The 23,363-nt window shown below is 34.3% G+C and overlaps 1 protein-coding gene across 1 annotated transcript; it reads right to left on the bottom strand.

The window, feature by feature from the left end:
- Positions 1-22,561: 22,561 nt before the first annotated feature.
- LOC129001156 (pickpocket protein 11-like) lies at positions 22,562-23,122 on the bottom strand. Its single transcript, XM_054428370.1, has one exon. The coding sequence runs from the start codon at positions 23,120-23,122 to the stop codon at positions 22,562-22,564; it is 561 nt and encodes a 186-aa protein (XP_054284345.1).
- Positions 23,123-23,363: the final 241 nt, after the last annotated feature.

Below are 23,363 nucleotides of genomic sequence, written 5' to 3'. Positions count from 1 at the left end.
AAAAAAAAAACAAAAAAAAAACAAAAAAAAACATATACAGAGTTCCTCGTAAGAAAGTAAATATATGAATAAAAGATTATATGAGTAAAAATAAAATTGATGTCAAGAATTAAATTTGTTCGCTGTAATGGTCACATTTTATTGGGGGGTTCGTTTTAATTATTTAAAGGCCGCGAAGGCTTGAGCGCGCTTGACAACAATGTCACACATGTCCACTGCAGCTGGTCATGTCTCCTAGTTCGAGACTCGGCCGCTGTCACCTTGAAGCGCTGCCGTAGACGTGGTGGGGAGAAGCCGAGACCAGCGGACAGTGGACAGTTCTTGTGACAGTCGGCGTCGAGCGTTAGGTTCGCGCACACCAACCAACCCTCCTTAGGCCGTGCGAGCGAACCAAATAATAAGGTATCCGGACGAAGGCGAGAGTAACCCGGATGCAAATCTGGAAGTGTCGTGTTACGTAAGTACACTGTATATAGCTAGCGTATACGTTGTATTCATCCCCGTATCCACTTTGGCGAGGGAAATTGCGTTATTTATTAGGCTATTCTAGGACGTTTATCGTAGTTTATTATAGAATAACGTAGTTTATCGACCGACGCTGCGAGTGTAGTGTCGCAGTCACATACGCCGACTTTTAGTCATCCAAAGTGGTTTTGTTTTATTGTAATCAGGAGTTTTTATTTATTTTCCTTAAAGTCAAGAAGAATTGGCCTAGGTGCCTTCTACGTTTTGTTTTATTTCATTATTTACTTATCGCGAGTTAGCGTCGTTTTCTTTTAATTCCGAGAAGATTATTTTTAGTTTTATTTCGAGAAGTGAGATCTTTCGTTAAGCCTAGGAGCTGGTTATTTATTTTATTTCCTAATCGTCGCCTATTTATCTATCAGCCCTAGTAGTTAGCTTAGACTTGGCCTTGTCAGCGCGTCGCTGTGCTGACACCAAGTTATAGGAGTAACTATAGTTAGTGTATTCCTTAATAGCAACTCGTGTACGGTGCGTCGACGTGCCGAGGTACACAGTGTGTACTTGTGTACTAGCAGATCGGCGCGACATTAACATCTACGAAGATCCAGAAGTGGGAAGCGAGCGACGAGGATTGTCAGCGAGACCCTGGACTACTCGAGCTGTCCGAGCAAATCGGAGGTAAGTTTACGATAGGTGCCCTACCCGACATAAACACCTCACAAAGTGGCGCCTCCGAACAGGGACATTGAAAGTTTCGTTATTATCGTAATATTCATACGTGCTTCAAGTATTGGCGCCCGAACGGTAAAATCGATATCGTAGTAGTTTTTCTTTGGAATATAAGAAAAAGCGAAAATGGTAGGATCGAGTGTTAGCGCGAAAACTACGCCTAAAACGGTCAGAGCGGTGACTGAATCGACCTTGACTACGACGACTACAACTGCCGGGTCTTTACAAGCTCAAGTAGCGCAAACTATTTCACAACCAACTGTGCCATCGACTTTAAGTTTTCCCGCTACGACCGCAGAGGCTACTCAGCCTCAAGTAGGTACAACGACGACACAGTTAATGGTACCAACGACTTTAAATTTACTTACTACGACTGATCGTACGTTGACGTCTAAGAGTCCCTCAGAGGATGACCCGCGAATTGGGTGGATTCACACGTTAACCAAGGATGAACTTCGTTACGAAATGAGTCGATACGGTTTGCCGAATATGGGGACAGTCGAGGAACTTCGAAAATCTTTTTGTAAATTTTGGAAACATGGCATTCCCCGAGCAGTGTACGGTAAGGACGTGAATGATAGCGTGGACGGTGCGACTGCACTTCCACTCGGCTATGACACGGGATATGTCGACTCGCGACCAGGTGCCAGTGACATACGAAGTGCGGAACTTGACAGAGTACGGGAGATAGTTGGTTTGCCTCCAGGAACCAACTTTGAGGACGTTTGTCGTTCGTTATCAAGCCTAACAATGCGCGCTGATAACAATCAGGCCAACAATCAGGCTAGTAATTATCCAGTCAATATGACACAATCAGATCGTTTTACAAATTCCGAGGGGTTAGTGTATAGTACACTAACCAGACCAAGTGTTAACTATGCTTTCGACACCTCCCGCTCTACAGATTCGATTCATCGAACTACGGTGCCCGGTACCGGTCAGCGACCGTACGGTGGGTTCGCGAGCGAACAACTAGGTATTGCTACACAGGCAAGCGTGAATCACGGATTCAGTAGTGGTTTGCCTTCGTGTCACGAAAATTCGAGCGTAATTCGTAAGGTTGGTGTTGATGTCTCGGCGTTGTGTAATTTAGTTCGAAAGTGGAACGTTCGTTTTGACGGCTCTAAAGACCCCGTTTCTTTCTTGGAACGCCTGGAAGAGCTTATGGAGGCCTACGAAATAAATAAGAACGATATTATACGAGCACTCCCCGAGCTACTACATAGTAATGCACTGTTGTGGTATCGAAACTATAAAGACTCCTGGCATAATTATGAGTCATTTAGATCGAGTTTCGAACTACAATTCCTACCACCGGGATACCAGCGAAATCTAGACGAAGAAATTCGGCGTCGTACTCAAGGTGACAACGAAGCTTTTAGAAACTTTGTTGTGGCTTTAACTACTCTCATGCGACGCAAGGGAACCCTCAGTCTCCACGAACAATTGAATATTTTGTATACGAATATGAGACCCGAATATAAGTTGACGATGAGGAGACACGATTTTTTCTCGGTCGACGAAATGCTCAGACAAGCGGAACACGTTGAGAGCTATTTTAGGGAAAAATCTCTTTTCCGTCCCCCTCCCCCTCCGTCAGCAGCGTTGGTCCCCGAAACGGCTTATCACCCGAGACGAGGACGCGATAATAAATCGGGAGATAATTTCGGAGTTTCGACGATTGGCGAGTGTCAGTCGTCAACTGGCGTGACGGGACGATTAACCGAGAAGCGCGTAGGCTTCCGGTCCGAGGCAAGACCACGTAGGTCACGAGAGAACTCTCCGAACCCCCGGACGGGTAATTTTACGAGGACTTCGTCATCTACAAAACCACGACGTAACTCGGAGCGTGAGCGCGGAGGTTCACCCCGAGAAAACAGCGCAGTTCCGCGATGGCCGAATTACATGAGAGAAAAATCGTATCTCACATGTTGGAACTGTGACAAGAAAGGTCACATGTTTCGTGACTGCCGTATGCCAAGAACTTTAAAGTGTTTCTATTGTAAAAAGGTGGGTATCCGAACCCACGATTGTCGGTGTCGAGGAAAATACCAAATGAGGTCGCCTGAATCCTCAGTAGTACCTTCTACGAAGACCTCCCCGGACTGGTGCGCTTGGTTAGAGAAAATTAAGCAATTCCCGGAAACCGAGAACGCTCAGATTCAGACCAACGACAGACGACCGCACGTATCAGTGACGATAGCAGGGCGAGAGTTCGCCGCGCTAATAGATACAGGTGCCGTAGTCACGTTGATCGGCACATCGGTGGCACGTCACTTGGAACAGTCTGGAATTATGTCTGTTTTGACTCCTATGGTAGTGAGACTCGCCAACGGTAGTTATTCGAAGTCGGACAAGTCCTATCACTTCGAAGGTCTATTGAAAGGACGAATGGAAGAGTTCCATGCTCTGTATCTTCCCACGCTTACCAGTGACATAGTTCTCGGGATCGATAGCTTAGAGCGACTGAACTTGGTGACATACCACGTGGAGGTAGAGAATACGAGACCGGACGCGGCTGATGGAGTGAACGAACGGCACGGTGTTGAGGCTCAGTACCAGACAGATACCGCCAACAATGTGGCTGGTGCGTTATCGCGACAGGCAGAAGGTGTCGCCGAGCATACCTCCATCGAGACAGCGGTGTGTCCCCTTCAAGTATGCGTTAACTCGGACGCTAAAACACCAGGGAGTGATCCAGAAAGGTTGAATAAACGATCTGGTGGCACAGACAGATGGTACGATAAACTTTGGACCAAGGTGAATGTTAATCCCGGGAGTTTCGATAAATACATTATTCGTAGCGGCAAGCTATTTCGGTTGAACGGTCGGAAGGATACGGACAGTGATAGTCGCGATCAGAGAAGGAGGATGGGTGCTCTTAAAAACGAGCGCCAAATGTCCGTTGCAAGTCGAAAGGATAATCGGTCGTCGCCGAGTGATATCCATGTCAAGCGTAGGAACGGTTTCCTGAGGTTGTGCGATACAACTCAGCCAAATCGTAGATTGACATCTAACTTTGACAAACAGGTCGATACTTCTCTTTTGCATAGGCGTGAGAGGAGAGCGTTCTCCCCGCCAGAGAAGAAGGGCCGAGCGTTGGGTGCGGGGATCGTTTGTCGCCTCGCCCACTAGAAGAAGCGTTTGTACGAGCGAAGATACCTGTAGGCAGGTACCTTTTTTTTGTTTGTTTTTTTTTGTCGCCAAAGTGAAAAGGGGGTGTAATGGTCACATTTTATTGGGGGGTTCGTTTTAATTATTTAAAGGCCGCGAAGGCTTGAGCGCGCTTGACAACAATGTCACACATGTCCACTGCAGCTGGTCATGTCTCCTAGTTCGAGACTCGGCCGCTGTCACCTTGAAGCGCTGCCGTAGACGTGGTGGGGAGAAGCCGAGACCAGCGGACAGTGGACAGTTCTTGTGACAGTCGGCGTCGAGCGTTAGGTTCGCGCACACCAACCAACCCTCCTTAGGCCGTGCGAGCGAACCAAATAATAAGGTATCCGGACGAAGGCGAGAGTAACCCGGATGCAAATCTGGAAGTGTCGTGTTACGTAAGTACACTGTATATAGCTAGCGTATACGTTGTATTCATCCCCGTATCCACTTTGGCGAGGGAAATTGCGTTATTTATTAGGCTATTCTAGGACGTTTATCGTAGTTTATTATAGAATAACGTAGTTTATCGACCGACGCTGCGAGTGTAGTGTCGCAGTCACATACGCCGACATAAAACGCCTGTTTTATTGTAATCAGGAGTTTTTATTTATTTTCCTTAAAGTCAAGAAGAATTGGCCTAGGTGCCTTCTACGTTTTGTTTTATTTCATTATTTACTTATCGCGAGTTAGCGTCGTTTTCTTTTAATTCCGAGAAGATTATTTTTAGTTTTATTTCGAGAAGTGAGATCTTTCGTTAAGCCTAGGAGCTGGTTATTTATTTTATTTCCTAATCGTCGCCTATTTATCTATCAGCCCTAGTAGTTAGCTTAGACTTGGCCTTGTCAGCGCGTCGCTGTGCTGACACCAAGTTATAGGAGTAACTATAGTTAGTGTATTCCTTAATAGCAACTCGTGTACGGTGCGTCGACGTGCCGAGGTACACAGTGTGTACTTGTGTACTAGCAGATCGGCGCGACATTAACATCTACGAAGATCCAGAAGTGGGAAGCGAGCGACGAGGATTGTCAGCGAGACCCTGGACTACTCGAGCTGTCCGAGCAAATCGGAGGTAAGTTTACGATAGGTGCCCTACCCGACATAAACACCTCACATCGCGTTGATAAAAAAATTTGGGATTTTTGTTTTTTGGTGCATTTTTCTTAGAGGCAATAAGCAGTTATTGCTTGTAGAGGTTTTCTGTGAAAGATTCTTACTTACTTTAAAACAGAAAGACACATTAACACACAAAGCTTGCCAAGGGTTTTTTTGAGGAAAACCAATTAGGATAAATACCAATTCACACTACTCACTTAAAAAAATATCAAAAAAGAAACATTCAACAAAAGCAAAGGTTTATTATAATAACTCTGGAAATTCTGATATCATGATAATAAATTTAACTAATAACAATACATTTCTCTAAAGTTCTGATATTTAAAACTTAATAGCATTAGGCCTACATACAACATTATAAAATGCATTTAAAAATATGATCCATATGATTCGTTGCGTTCGTAGACATGGGGAATGTTTATACACAGGCTTGGAAGCGACAGATGAGCGGCAGATGTGACCAGAGTTATGGAAATTGGAACTTGAATAATTCAGAGTCCGAATTCACCAACCAGATTAGAAAATGTCTTCTACCTTAACATTTTAAGCATAATTAACAGGGTTTTTTTCAAAACATTTATATGTATCAGGCAAAACTCTAGATTCACGTTCTCATCTAAACGAATTAATAAAAAACTTATTATTAAAAAAAAACAAGAATCTTGTTTGTTGTTTACTTTTACCACTATATTTCTGGGCCATTAGATATATTAGCACTAAATAATGTCCAAAAGTAAGGTTAACAAGAATACTTGCTTTGAAACATGGATGAGAAACGTCGTCGCCACGGAGGGATGTTGTTAGCGTTGCGGTTAATTTAAATCTAAATAATTCAGAGTTTCACTAACATCATGCAAATAGGGAAAGATTTTAATTTTTGAACAGTGTTTTGTAGCATTTTCTTGCACAACTTTCTTAATTGCATTATTTAGTACAGCTTTATATAAAACCTTACGCGTCCCAACTAATTTGTCATTTATATCAGAGTATGTTTAGTCTTGTTCCTAAATCAATAAGTTGTTCCATTGTTTAGGTTGGGAGTATAGTATGTACAATCGACAGTGACTGTTAGTAACATGTTAAGACTTTATCTTGTTATGTTCATATGGATACTAGTATGATATCCTGATGTATTTTATTCTAGTAATTTACAAAAAAAAAGACAAATATTTCCACTACCACATGGAACTAAACACATTACCACACCTGTAACAGTGTTCTAATTAGCTCATTTCCGATTTATTAATTCCCGCTCGCCAAATCAACTGATTGGTGTTTATATAAGCCAAAAACATAACCTAAATGATTTTATATAGAACTAAAAAGATTATCTGTTTGTTATCAGTTGATTATGGCAGGAGGAAAACCCTTGTGTGTATTAGAAGCACGACCGGTCATTGCCTCTTTCTAAGAGTAAATCCTCTCAATAGTACCGGACTTCTGTGGGATCAATGTCCCCAGAAAACCGACCAAAAATACCCTAATATCCTAGAAGACTAGCTTGGCACTGTTTATTACTTTTTACTTTGGATGGTTCTTAAAAATATGCCACTAATACCTTCGTAGATATTGTCTTCTGAATGTTAAGGCCGATCGAGATCAACCATCTTAACCCAAAGGTATGAACTATTCTTAGTTATTTAGAGAAGGTTAAGAACCCATCGGTGAACTGCTTGGCAAAGTTCCGGGCCCCTAAAATATATTGCCTTTAAGTATAGGTATAGTATAAATATAAAGGAGTTGTTGACAGAATTTAAGTTTTTATTTAGTGCATACTAAAGACACGTGAGCAGAATGTTGATAAGCATTTATTATTTAAACTCTGTAATATATTATTATTTAAACCAAAAACCGTTTAAATCCCCAATTGTCTCTTCTGGTTGATTTTTGATCAAGTACGTGTTTGTTGATTGATTGTATACATTTTTATTTACTTATTTATATAAAATTATGATGAAATTCCAAAGATTTAACACATCGAGTGACATTATTGAGTTTAAAGAACCTCCAGAATGAAATAGAGAGCCACTTAACCATTGGTTGTTAGGAAAGTGCTAGGTGGAATGGGCTCATTAATTAGGTCCGGTAAACTGTTCCTCCTCCCCTGGTCCACAATGCTAACACTTAATTTTAATTCACTTAGTTTTGGAGAGTTTTTAAAAATATGTACTATTTAACATAACACATAATTTTCACAAGGATTATTAATCAATACATTACATTTTTTACTAATTATCTTACTAATATTATAAATCTGAAAGTTTGTGAGTTTGTGTGTGTGTGTGTGTGTGTTGCTCAATCACGCATAAACTACTGGACGGATTGGGCTGAAATTTGGCATGATGATAGCTCACATTCCCGATTAACATTAAAGCATATTCTTATCTCAAAAACCCTTTCGGGCTCCGCCCCAGTGGCTCTGTAGTTCCCCATGTTAATCTTATGATTTTTCATATTTAAAAGTAGTTAATGAATCTTAACAGCTGTTTCAATTAAACAAGTTGGTTCTGTTCTATGATGTTCAATAGCATAAAAGTTACAAGGATTACCAACAGGGTGCAGCACTATTTTTTTTTTTTTTTTTATTTATGACAACAGCTAATTTCCAACCAAAAGGTGAGTGAGCGTAGCGAACGAACTTCAACCTGGAGGCGAGTTAGCGTAGCGAACGAGCTAACCTAAAGGCAAGTGAGCGCAGCGAACGAGCTCCAACCTAAAGGTGAGTGAGCGTAGCGAACGAACTTCAACCAGGACGTGAATGAGCCATGCGAATACTTATGAAGTTAAACGGGGCGAAGCCCGCGGGTACAGCTAGTAGTACAGGTAAAATAATACAAAAACACTCCATATAAACAACAAAATTTGTACATTCATGAAATTTCACCTGTGAGTTACTAATAATATGAGAAATGAAGATCCGATGAGTCCCCAAAATTTTGGGCGTGCTAAGGCCCTTTTTGGGGCCCTTTTTGTTCCGAAGGGCCCTTAATCCTGAATAATTTTGTTTTTACGTTTAAGGTCGTGTGAGGTGTGGTTTTCGATTGTTTTAGTTATTTTAAATCGATTGGGACTAGTTTTATGTGTATTAAACCACTCCGTACAGGGTGTTTAGAAATATTATTACTTTTTACGATATTTAAAAATTTATTCATAAAGTGATAAAATTAGTTACCTCCATGCATGCTCTATATAAAAGGGGATTATTGAAAATAACTAATTCTTTACTATATAAGAGGGAAGGATCTCAAGGAGTAAGAGAAAATATTAAATACCCCCGTCACAGCAAACCTGCAGACTAAGCGAATTTTAATTTGCCCGATTTTCAATTAAATCTAATAGTTTAATGAAAAAAGTGTCTAATAGTTTAATGAATACTTAGGTTTGCTGCTACAAGGAGGCTAATAAAGTGTGTTTATAGTAACATCTTAATAGCCTAGTATAAAACAAATAAATTTGACAAGTTTTACTAAGACATATCTATAAACAAACAAACAAAATCATTTTACACTATTCTCCTTAAGAATAACATGGAATTTTAAATTTACTATTTTTGAATTTTATTCGTAACTAACACACTTACAAAACACGTTAATATACTAAATTATTTGTTTTCTTTGAGCTCTTTAAAATGCAGTAGAGAAAAATTGGGAAACTTTGTCTTTTGAGGGTCAAAGATTACATATTTTTACCACATAAAACCCTGTTCCATGGACCGATTATGCCGGTTTCGTTAAAATTGAACCTAAATTACTCGAGTTATCATGTTTATGGACACGTATATAACATGGATATATTATATTATATATGGATATAAACACATATATACTATTTTGAGTTTAGGCTTCTGGGGCCATCGAAATGAAAACGTAAATCGGTTTCGGGTCTATGTTTTACCATGAGACCTTCGGTAATAGCTTATCTCCTAAATGGGATGTTCGCTAAAAGGGGATGAAGGGGATGGATGAAGTTTCACACTATAACATGATAACATAGGTTACTAAGCAAAAATTTCAACTTTTAAGGTGGTGTGAATAATCATTCAACGTGTTTATTATGCAAATCTATTAAGACCAATTTCAAATTGATATGTATTTTTCTAAGGTAGTATTTAAGTTATTTTTTTACATTTATTAAAAATTAAAAACAATTGCATTTGTATATAACCTTACATTACATATTAAAATGAAGTACTTAAACTAAAGCTATTTTTCTACAATTTATGTAGTATCTCTCTTTAAAATTTCATTATCACAATAATTATTCTCAGACGACTCATTAAAAATTTTATTATTCTTAGCAACTTGTCTATCTTTACTGATTTTGTCCAAGTTGGTGTTCAAGCAGGATTCCCCTTTACAAACCTAAAACCTTGCATATTGCAGAACAGGCAACACCAATCTTAAAGTACGAACAATGTGGTGCAAAAACACCTTTCATACATACTGACGTTTGCAACTTGTATCTTAAGTTCCTCAAACTTATTTTCAATCAATCCAAGTACAGTTATCTTTCGTGGTTATGACGACCAGGACAGCACTAAGACATCAGAGCAGCATTGTCGGCACAGGCATTTTTGTCCTGAACAATGGGAACGAGGTTTATGGGGTAAAAATTGGGTTTTCTTATTTACTTTACCCTCAAAACACAAAGTTTCCCGATTTTTCTCTAGAACATTTTAAATAGCTTAAAAAAATAATTTAGTATATTAACGTGTTTTTGTATGATACTAGTTACGGATAAAAATACTAAAATTATAAATTTAAAATGCCCATGTTATTCTTATGTAGAATAGTGTAAAATGATTTTTTTTTTTTTTAATAGATATACAGGGTGTCACAAAAAAGTGTGATGGGCTATACAGGACCTAATTCTACATGCAAAATAAAGTCAAAAATGAAGAATAATTTTTTTTGGATTTCGGCTTAGTTTAGCCGTAATCCGCCATTTTGTTTTTTGGGGAAAATATTTATTATTTCAAAATCCCTTTGAGATATTTTTACGAAACTTGGCGAAATTGTTTACACTATAGTAAGTAACATTTATAAAAAAAATTATTATTTTAACTTTCCAAATTACAAAATGGCGGCCGTTTGAATTTTTTAATGCAAAATTTCATGAAAACCGGTACATAAATCAAAATTTTGTAAGACACAAAAGTTTTAGTATTTATTATGACAAATCCAACAAAACAAAAATTAATAAAATCGGTTCATAAAAAGAGAAGCTGTGTTTATTTTAGTAATTTAGACTGAAATTACTTAATACGTTACATAAATTATTACATTACATTTAATACATTTTATAATTAATAATTTCAGTCTAAATTACTAAAATAAACACAGCTTCTTTATTTATGAACCGATTTTATTCATTTTTGTTTTGTTGGATTTCTCATAATAAATAGTAAAACTTTTGTGTCTTACAACATTTTGATTTGGGTACCGGTTTTCATGAAATTTGGCGTTAAAAAATTCAAACGGCCGCCATTTTAAAATTTGGAAAGTTAAAATAATATTTTTTTTTATAAATGTTACTTACTATATTGTAAACAATTTTGCCAAGTTTCGTAAAAATATCTCAAAGGGATTTTGAAATAATAAATATTTTCCCCAAAAAACAAAATGGCGGATTACGGCAAAACTAAGCCGAAATCCAAAAAAATTTATTCTTCATTTTTGACTTATTTTTGCATGTAAAATTAGGTCCTGTACAGCCCATCACACTTTTTTGTGACACCCTGTATTTTGATCAAACTTATTAAATTTATTTGTTTTATACTAGGCTTTTAATATTTTACTATAAACACACTTTATTAGCCGCCTTGTAGCAGCAAACCTAGGTTATCATTAAACGCAACGCTATTTTAGATTTAATTGAAAATCAAGTAAGTAAAACGGAAATTCGCTAGGTGTGCAGGTTTGCTGTGACGGGGGTATTTAATATTTTCTCTTACTCCTTGTGATCCTTCCCTCTTATATAGTAAAGAATTGCAGTTATTTTCAATAATCCCCTTTTATATAGAGCATGGAGGTAACTAATTTTTTCACTTTATGAATAAATGTTTAAATATCGTAAAAAGTAATAATATTTCGAAACACCCTGTATGGAGTGGTATTTGTTTTATACTAGGCTGTTAAGATTTTACTATAAACACACTTTATTAGCCTCCTTGTAGCAGCAAACCTAAGTATTCATTAAACTATTAGACACTTTTTTCATTAAACTATTAGATTTAATTGAAAATCGGACAAATTAAAATTAGCTTAGTCTGCAGGTTTGCTGTGACGGGGTATTTAATATTTTCTCTTACTCCTTGAGATCCTTCTCTCTTATATAGTAAAGAGTTACAGTTATTTTCAATAATCCCTTTTTATATAGAGCATGCATGGAAGTAACTAATTTTATCACTTTATGAATAAATGTTTAAATATTGTAAAAAGTAATAATATTTCTAAACACCCTGTACGGAGTGGTTTAATACACATAAAACTAGTCCCAATCGATTTAAAATAACTAAAACCATCGAAAACCACACCTCACACGACCTTAAACGTAAAAACAAAATTATTCAGGATTAAGGGCCCTTCGGAACAAAAAGGGCCCCAAAAAGGGCCTTAGCACGCCCAAAATTTTGGGGACTCATCGGATCTTTATTTCTCATATTATTAGTAACTCACAGGTGAAATTTCATGAATGTACAAATTTTGTTGTTTATAAAACCCTATTTTACCTGTACTATAGTGTCTATATAATCCGAGCGAATCTTGAGCCAAATATGTCATTTATGTAAATTATGTTGGATTAATAATGTCATAAGCATATATTACACTGATGTATCAGTATTTATTTTTGCATAATTAAAGGTTTGAAGGAAAAACATTAGTGTAACTAAAGCATAAAGTTCAATTTTGAGACGTTAACATATATATTAACACATGAAAAATAAATACATTCATCTCCACAGAAAAACAATTGGGATTTGTAGATAAAAATCTGAAATATCAAATCCAATGATTATTCAAACACATTGAAATTATTAGTTAATTAATTAATTAAGAGACGTTTTATGCATTGAAATAATTTTTTGTTAAGTCGGTGGTCACTGGAATAGCTCTTACTAATTTTTCCAAACAAATATTCAAACGTGCCATAACTACTCATAGGCCTGCATCCAAGGACTTATATGAAAACTTATGGATAAAATGCTCGTTATTCAAAGGCAGTAGAGGAAATCCAATAAAAGTTTGGAGATATGTTTTAGGATACAGACGTAGAATATGCAAATGCATTGGTTCTAAAGCCAAAAAACACATAAGGCAGACTACTAATTCCCATCACATAACAATTATTTTTGACGCTTATTATATACGATTGCCTCATTTGTCACAAAAATACAGTGCAATAATACTTTGCCTTAAAATATCAAGTAGCATTTGCCTTCTATTGCAAGCCATAAATTAATTTTTGTGTTTTCAATATCATCAGATCAATTAATGGACTTGTATAGACAAACAAAATTTAGGTATTATTAACAAGAACTTTGCTTTCTTAATTTTAAATAAATTTAACAAAGGTGTTTCATTGACATTTTTAGAAAAACTTTTAAATTTCGTAACTGTTGTGTTTTTGGTCTTATGATTTTTCTTATTTATTTCATAGATTACTAAGGCATTTTTCTGCATTAATAATTTTTGCGCATCATAAAAATCGTCCTCTTATATTTAAACACAATATTCATTTTACACTAATAAATAGCATACCCTGTACTGTTAATCCTATTAATTCCATTATTGTTTGTGTATTCGCTGTAAAAGCACTTACTCAACAACTCAATAACTCGAATAATAGCAATTAATAACATTCTTGATACGCTAGGCTGAGTGCGAGAATTGATAAATAGGCAATAAGTAGGCAAATAAATAGGCTCAAATTGATAAATAGGCATGATTTGTTAGGGTAAAACAATATGTTGGATACTAATTTAATTTTGCATGGTTTTTACGAATGTATATATTCCCTCTCAGGGACAAAATATTTATGCATATCGGGGTTAGGCCTAACCAAGCCATTAAAGTAAAGAACATAGTAGTATTGCACTAAGTCCATTAAGTTCCATTAAGTTTGGCATTGTATAAAGTTGACATTCCATTAAGTTGACCGCACAGGTCAATGTGACCCATGTAATATTTTTATTTTACATGTGTTGCTCCAAAATAATTAGTTGTAAATAAAGATTGTTTTCACCCTCTCTCTCTCCATGTTTATTAGTACCATTATATTATTTGGATATCATAAAGTTGTAAACAGTAGACGCGATTGATTCATCGTTACGTGTTGCGTAATCGTAAGTCAAACTGTTTCTAGGATTGGACCTGCCTGCACGTCACCCATTGAATTATTAATGTATGATAGCTTGCAATTTTCACCGCTAGTACATTAGTAACAGCTCTTAATTGTAAAATCAGTTCACTTTTCTCCCATACGAATGATATGTAAATAAAAATAAAAAAAATAGAAAAAATATTATAAAACTGTGAATTTATTATACCATGTTTTTTTTATATGATAAGTAAAGCTATGTAGTTTGGTTGTTAAGTGATATATTCTTATCAAATTTGTCAAACCTATTTATTTAATCGTAAGAAATATATATGACAAACATATGACAAAACATTAACAAATATTAATATTAACATTAATATACAGGGTGAATAAAAAGTCAAGACCCCCCCCCCCTCTAATATTTTTCCAAGTAAATATACAGAGATATCCTTTTGGTGATCGAGCAATCTTAGCAGGAAGTTTCATTTTATTATTTTGAAATTTTTGAGTGTCCCCCAAAAGGGGAGATTGGGGGGCAACTCAAATATTTTAGATCTAAACCCCCTTCAAGTGACACCTCATTTTGAAGTGTTAACAAAAACTTAAAGAATGGTGAAAACTAGAGGTCGCTATCTCTTCTCTATCCAAAATGGTAGCCAGTCAAATGTTGTGGAAAATCAACGGTAAAATTGTTAATATTGGCTGCCATTTTGGATAGAGAAGAGATAGCGAGCTCTGGTTTTCACCATTCTTTAAGTTTTTGTAAACACTTCGAAATGAGGTGTCACTTGAAGGGGAATTACATTTAAAATTTTTGAGTGTCCCCCAAAAGGGGGGATTCGGGGGACAACTAAAAATGTTTCAATAGAAACCCCTATCAAGTGACACCTCATTTTGAAGTGCTTAAACAAACTTAAAGAATGGTGAAAACCAGAGCTCGCTATCTCTTCTCTATCCAAAATGGCAGTCAATATTAACAATTTTACTGTTGATTTTCCACAACATTTGACGGGCTACCATTTTGGATAGAGAAGAGATAGCGACCTCTAGTTTTTACCATTCGTTAAGTTTTTGTTAACACTTCAAAATGAGGTGTCACTTGAAGGGGGTTTACATTTAAAATATTTGAGTTGCCCCCCAAATCCCCCCTTTTGGGGGGACACTCAAAAATTTCAAAATGATAAAATGAGACTTCCTGCTAAGATTGCTCGACCACCAAAAGGATATATCTGTATATTTACTTGGAAAAATATTAGAGGGGGGGTCTTGACTTTTTATTCACCCTGTATATGACAAAACTCACCTTCATAAACTCACCAAAAACTCACCTTAAAAAATTAACCTTTACCGTCACGGCAAATCTAAGTAATTCAACCTAATGTTAGTTGAATATGTTTATAAACTAAATCTTCAAGTTTGTAAATATATATATCCTAATGAAAATCTAATCTAAAAAAAGTGAATTGTTGTTTAATCTGCAAGTTTGCTGGGGCAAGAATATTATGAATATAGTGATAAATAGCTTAAACCTTAACAATAAATACTACAAACGGCTTAATATAGTTAAAGTTTCATGTATCTTATTGAAATAAACGGATTATGAAACAGTGTTTTACTTTTTTAAGATAAAAAAAAATACTTTGTCGATTGGGTGGTTTAACGTTCTATGGAACAGTCATGTATGTGCTGTAATTAGGCAGTCATATTAAATATCAGCGGATCATTTGCCAATAATTACATAAAAAAACATGTGTACTGAAAATGTTACCTATTATATCTAAAACTAAACACGCAATGTTTCACAACATCGCTTGGTTTTTGCGGGAGACAACGATGATCAACAAAGCTCCCAGTGTTGATTGCATCGTCGTTCTCATCGTTCATTAGTGGTTAGTGACGTTGTGTTGATGTCATTTGACAATCACTTGAGCCCGCTCCGTAATTTGGTGTAAAAGGCTTAATACTATAATTCTGTATGACTATTTATGTTATAGGTTATGTTATAAGTTGAACATAAATCGCTCTGTCTGGAAACATAGTTAATATATTTCAATTTCATAAATGTTATGACCAATAATTACATGTCATTACAGAAAATTAAGATTTCTTTTAAATATTTTGTATAATTTAATGAGTTTTAATATATACTAGAGGTCGCTCTGTGGTCGGAAACATGACCAAAAATATGTATCGTGCAAACTTCTCTATTTTCACCCCACGCTGTAAATAAAACTTGATTGAGATTTCTTCCATTTGTTTAGATTTTCTGTTCATATTTCGTTGTTGTTTCGTCACCAGGAAAGCCAATTTTCAGTATAATATTGAACTGCTTGAAATTGTATGGCATATTGCGTATTATTGATAAATAGTTATCTGGTTTATTAAATACCATTTTTAACCGACTTTCCCACTACCAACAAAAGGAGGAGGTTCTCAATTTGTTTGTGGCGATGTTATTTTTTTTCTATGTATGTTCACCAATTTTTCTGTGATTCTTTTACCGATCAGTGTGGTTCCACCACCAAAATAACCAGGAGAGTTTCTATTTGGTACTGCAATGACAGTATAATAATAATTTGGTATAATAATAACATTCCTACAGCTGTTAGTTGAAACTATTTAAATGAAGCTACAGACATTTCTTCATGAAACAGTTGCTTCATATTGATCAATAAACTATTTCTTGCCATGGAGCCTAAATGAATTACATTGAGAAAAATGCATTTTGTTTTGGTTACTATAAAAAATGTATTTTAACGTTTGACCTGATTTGTGTATACAGTAATTCTATTTTTAGTGTTGAATATTCTGACTTACAAAAACATATATGTTTCAGTGAATAGCTGTATGATATTGGCAAATAAAGGTGTATTGTGAAAACCAAAGCATTCGTAAAACAGGTCTAAATATAAATTAAATGTAATTATTCCTTACACGACCTAAGAAGTGTGACAGTGCATAATCGTCAATTGTCTTAAAAGTGTTAAATATTTTAATTACTAAACATGCATTTGCAGATGTGGAATGTTTATTGATATTCTCTACCCAGTTACTATATCATATCAATACTATTATGCCTGCTTCGGAAAGTCCTAGAGGAAGATGATTTGCAATTTCGACTAGGCTATATCTTGAGCAAACAAAACCCCCTACATGACTTACACCACTTTTAGCTGAACCAATCTTTCATATAATATTTTCCAAAGGTACTATACGTGTTAACGACCAATTTTCCACTTTTGAGAGATTTTTTAGTGCTGGTAGCTGAGGAATAACTTTCATATTGTTCCAAAAGGCTTGAGACGTTACTGTATTTCTTTTTATAATGTAGAAGTACACCGATTGCAGGAAACGATGATGTCTGACATTTCAATGTATCTAGAAAATACAATTAGTTTTTCATTAGGCCTAATGTAATGGACAACTATTTCTTTCTAAAGGAATATCTAAAAATTTGTATTTTCATACCCATTGATTATGTAACCTGAACAGGTGACTCAAGCAGTTTTAAAATAATGATTGTTCTGTGGAACTTTTGATTGTGTCAAACAATTTTGCTTATAAAAAAATCCTCAAGTAATTATTATATATAAAAAATTATACAGTCATTAAAAATCATGAAATAATTTATTTTTGAAAAAAAATACAACCGACTTCAAACGCTCTAAAAAGAATGAAATAATTTCAATAAAGTAAACTATTGTATTAGGCAAGCTCACGTATTTCAAGTCGGCGCGGCTCAAACTGCAAATATGATTGAAATTAAATAGTGTGTGTGTATTTTGAAAATCAATAAATTGTAGCTGGATAACATAAATATATAAAAAACATACTGAACTGTTTTGTTTATATATTAAAGGAAATATTTTCTTGTATTTTATGTTTACTTCAGAATAAATGCATTATGAAAATAAAACACACAAATGTTCTATATGAATAGGAAAATAATTTATTTTGATATAATGATAGGGAAAAGAAGCTAGTTTAGTATTAAAACGTTACTTTTCCAAGTTATAATCATTTAAATGCGTTACAACCTTTTTAAAGATACTCGTTAATACCACTATAATGCCGATCTCTGATTACGGTAATAAAATAACACTAAACGCATAACTATGAAAAATACATGCAGATTAACACCTTTAGTTATAGATAGTCACCTGCAATATGGACATCCTCTTTCAATTTTGTATCAAAAATCATCATAGAGCCGCGCCGACTTGAAATACGTGAGCTTGCCTAATACAAAAGTTTACTTTATTGAAATTATTTCATTCTTTTTAGAGCGTTTGAAGTCGGTTGTATTTTTTTTTTAAACCTGTCATTGACGAATGTAAACTCACTCAAATGCGGACTGCGCCATTTTTAGTTTTTATAAATTCTTGAATATAAAGGAGAAATTTTGTAGCAAAAGTTAAGTTTCTATTTTAAAAACACAACAATATTCTTATTAGTAAACAGTTTTAAGATAAACTTTAAATCATATGTTAATTTAAAAGCAGAGAATAAGAAAAAAAAACTCATGATGAAACATAGCTTGTTAGGAAAAACTGTCAACTAAATTGGAGCAGTTTTATTTAGAATCAATTTGGTCGTGAATATAGAGTTTTGATGAGTCCATTTCATTTTATTTCATAGCAGAAAGCTGAAATTTACTGTTGACATGGTTTACGTCAACTCATAAGCTAATGACTCTGTATTCCACAAACAACACTTTACAACAACACGCTAGTCGTGGCTTTATTATTGGATATTTAAATCAAAACTGGATATTTGCTAAGTGCAAGATGTAGCCAATAATCAAATAAAAATTATTTATTGTGAGGGGTTTTTATTATATATGTTAACAAAATTGTTTATAATAATTGGAAGTCAACCCACATTTTGCGAATATAAGTAAGTATGGTACTTGCAAACATTTTCACGGTATACAAATAAAATAATTCTGTAAAAAAATATAATAAACCTTTACATTACTTATACATAAAAAAGTAACATAACCTTTATACATTGTTTAGTTTGTCAAGGAATTAATCACAAGTATAATACAGAGCTAAGTTGAATTTATCCCGAAATTAAAATGAGTTTTATGAATACCAAACAAACAAAACGTTATCCAGCAAGCGTTTTTCAGGGACAACCATGTTTTTCAAAACAACTCGTGACTTTGATTTACTTCAATTATATATAATGACAATATACAAAAACGGTTGTTTTTTTAAATGATCTAAAACAACCTATATCATCAATATAACCAACCAATCTATGTAAGCAATGTAAACATATTAATTTTGAATCACTTATAATAATTAACTGCTTGTTAGCATTAGCAAAATTGAAAACAAATTGTAAGTAGTTTAAGAGGTGATCCTAACGTAATAAGTATTTTTCTTTTCTAACATAGTTTATTAACTATTGACTTGGTTGATATTGACATTGTTAACATAGTTTATTAACTATTAACTATCTGCCAAGCACTTTTGTTGTTTTCTATGGGAGAACGGGCATGTGAGTTCACCTGCGTGTGTGTAACCTTTTTCAGGGCTGCCAGCCATATACAACCCAGAAGAATTGCAAGGCCAAATCATATGATTTAATAATGTTATTCTTTAAAAAGTCTATAAGGCCAATTATAATATAAATCGAACCATATTGTTTTAGGTTTGATATGTAAAATGAACAGCTGATGTATATTTGAATAAATATCGGTACGTTTTTTTTATACAATGAATAAAATAGTATATTGTTTTATAAAAGACAATTCATATTTTATTCTTTTTTTACTATAAATTTGCGTCAAATTATATTTTACTAAAAATTCAATACCATTTAGATTTACAATTTTTTTATAGTAGTACACAGATTTCCATCAATGTTGTCCCAAAAATAAAATTAAAAACATATATTTAAGAAAAAAAGCAGTATTATTGAAATAACCCATTTTAAAGAATTATACCCAAACATAAACACAAATAGATTATTCCCTATATGAGAAATTCTCTAAAACAATATCGAATACATTTACATGTAATTTTTGCTTTGTTCATACTGTATGTATTTCCTTAAATATATAAAAGACAGTAAGTAAATAAATGGTATCAGCATTCTGACACATACTTTCTCCCATAAGTTTGTCAACAACCTTTTTCATGTAAAAGCGATGAGAGTAAATATACGGAAATGGGATTTGTACAATTTTGTTCAGAATTTAAAGGACTACAACATGCTAAATTTTTATCAAAATCTTTCGGGCCATTTCTGGGAAAATCAGATTTTTCTGTTATTTTATGGAGGTTTTATAGGAAAATGACATAATTTACAATAACTTTTGAACCGTAATATTTACAGAAATGGGATTTGTATCATTTTGTTTACAATATAAAGGACCATAACATACTAAATATTTGTCAAAATCGTTCGTGCCATTTTTGGGAAAATCCTATTTTTCCGTTATTTTATGGGGTTTTATGGGAAATCCCCATTAAAAAAAAAATCTAAAAAATAAAAAAAACTATCAAAATTGTAAGGACTATAACATACTATGTTAAATCAAAACCAGATTTTTTTCTAAAATCCAATTTTCCGTTATTTTATGGGGATTTTTCATAGGAAAATAACTTTTTAACCGTAATTTTCACAGAAATGGGATTTGTACCATTTTGTTTAGAATTTAAAGGGCTACAATATACTAAATTTTTATCAAAATCGTTTTGGGCCATTTTTGAGACAATCAGATTTTTCCGGTTTTTATGGGAAAATCCCAATTAAAAATCTAAATTAAAAAAGTAATTAAAAAAAACGCCTGAAGATACCGTGGATTAAAACCTAACATGCTGAAGCGCGGGCAGCGCAACACCACGTCACAGTGGTGGCTGGTCGTACTAAAATCTAACCATTGAAATATTACAAACAGCCATTTTTTACCTAAAACATATGGGAATTTATCAATGAATCTATCCACTAGTGTGACGTCATGGATCCTGCAGCATGGCCGGTTTTTTTTTTGTGGGGCCTTACCTGAGAGTGGTAGACAGGATGACGACGCCTAACGACACAGCCAATCTGCATAACCTCAAAAATCATGACTTAAAAATACTATACAGAATTGAGCCACTCGTTTTTCGTTTACCATATATTCATGAGAGCATTTGGCCTGAGAATGTCCAGTTCAAGAATGTTCAGTTGAATTAGGCCTGATAAAGTTAGAGTTTAAAAACCCATGTAAAAAGTGGTTGTCATTGTTGATAGTGACATTCTTATATTATGCCTCATAGACAACTAGGCATTTCCATTTCATACTTTAAAACAAAACAAGATTATAGTATAAGGGTCTAACTTGCAGTTAGGTTAGTACAAGCATTTAAACTGTCATGTAGGAAAACTGCGTTTCAAAAAATGATGTAGCTCTTTTTAGGATTTTTTATGATACACACTGGCATAAAGGCCAGTACTAGTCAGTTGTAGTAGTACACTGACAAGACTAGTGTTACAATGCAAAGCTGACCCACTAAGCCACAATTGACATTAATATACTTAAATGATATGGAAAGTAAATAAAAGGAAAGTCTTATAACACTTAAAACATATATTTACGCTATTTAAGTTATATTTACTTTCTGTAAATTTTAATAACACGTATGCTGATCAAGAAGTTATTTAAATTATATATAACAGCAATGCATAAAACACTTTTTAGAATCTAGATAATTATCGAAAATTATCGAAATTATACTTAACCATTATAACTAACCAATCTATTAAGCAATGTAAACATATTATTTTTGACCACAATGCAGCAAAAAGGCCATTTTATGCCATTTTTACGTGCGTTATGGGTAACTAGTTATTTTGCTTCTAGGGGGTAAAATACCTTTTTAGTTCATACGGTATCAGATAAATAATGAGGAATTAGTTTTATGGTGGATTGTTGTGCCATCCTCTTTAGCACAAAAACTAAATAAGGATAGTATTAGTCACAATATTAATTATAAAATAACTATCTATACAAAACTTTCCAGTATGTGCTATTTTTTGAAGTACACAGAGAAATAATTATTTTTAGAAAATAGAAGAAAAATAAATGTAATTTAATTTTTTTTTGTAAAATTTTACATCGTCTTACAGAAGTGTGCCAATCTTTTTTTTAATTATATTTGTGGGTTTCATGTGACTGTAACAATAATAAACTAAGCTATCATAGTACATATTACTTGTTAAATATTGCGGTGCAACCTATACATAAGCAACATACAAACCATTTATTTGGTTTAAAGTACTATAATTTCATAGCATATTTAAGACATATCATCCATCCTAATTAACGGTGTCAATAATAAAAAATATATTGTAATAAAATATATAGAGATAGTAAAAAAAGAAGAAAATAAACAGTTACATTTTTTTTCTTAAATAAGTAGAATTTGGTATTTCGATTACTTATTAACAATTAGAAAACCGTGTTTTTACATTGAATAAAAACTATGTACAAAGTAACTCGCTCCATTAATCACGAAGGTTTTTGATATTTTGAGTGCACTAAACATTGTTTCATTTGATTTTGTTCACATTTTACATGTATCGTTAAATTTCCAATAGTAATAGTACAGAGCCATTAGGATAAAACCTATGTCTACCCATATGCAATGGAAGTTTGAATTTGTGATTTTTGAGAAAAATGCAATAACTTTTAATGCACACTAAGACAAATTAATCAAATATATTATCTTTACAGGAAAGGTAAGAAAAATACTTAATCAAGGTAAAAAGTTGATTTTTAGATTGAACTACGTATAAATGAAAACATTGCCTTATTTATCGGGTTTCTGGCAAGTCGCCAAAGTCTTGCGACAAACAGATACACCAGTTGCCACACGCAGGTGACGCTGAACCCCAGAAACGCCCCCAGCACGCCGAGGGAGTAGGCCAGAAACTCTTTGGTGCTTGTGATGCTGTATCGGGCATTCGTATGGATAGAGTTGTCCCTGAATGAAATTTCTACCCCACCCAGAAATGTACGGTTTCTAATTAATATATTTGAGTACGGAATTTCCGTTGTCGTATATTCGTACTGGAGTGAATTACATTCCGGCAGACATCCACAGTCATGAAGCCTTGGGTTTAAACAGTCTGCGACACAAACCTTTACAGAATCGTTCGGCCTCGGGTACAACATAGGTGAACATCCGCAATCATTTATGGTAAACATTATAGCACATTCAATTTCACAATTATTCTTCGTGTAGAATTTAAACATGGCTAATTTTCTTTCGTGGGTGAAATAGCATCCTCTTTGTTGAGGAGAGTATTGCTCCAAGTCCTTTGCCAATGTAATCATAGGAGTTAGAGCGATTTCAACAGACTTCTTTTCATAAACCAATATTTTTTTGTTATGACTATTTAATGGTATTTCGTTAGGACTATGTATCATTATTGAGACTAGATCACTTGTGTACTCACAATCATCAGTTGAGTTTTCAGAATCATCAGTTGGTTGATTTATTAATATTACATATCTACGTAACCCGTATCTGGGCGTGGTGGTCAAACTACCATCGAATACCATCATGTTATCAAAG

This window comes from Macrosteles quadrilineatus, unplaced genomic scaffold, assembly GCF_028750875.1.
Source record: "Macrosteles quadrilineatus isolate MER2022 unplaced genomic scaffold, UCM_ALF_1.0 Scaffold_1__1_contigs__length_201487025, whole genome shotgun sequence".
Taxonomy (NCBI): domain Eukaryota; kingdom Metazoa; phylum Arthropoda; class Insecta; order Hemiptera; family Cicadellidae; genus Macrosteles; species Macrosteles quadrilineatus.
Note: the sequence above shows the minus strand (reverse complement) of the source record. Positions and strands in the feature narration are given on the sequence as shown.

Excerpts from the sequence above, each read along its gene's own strand:
- LOC129001156 (XM_054428370.1), bottom strand. The coding sequence starts at position 23,122 with ATGATTACATTGGCAAAGGACTTGGAGCAATACTCTCCTCAACAAAGA.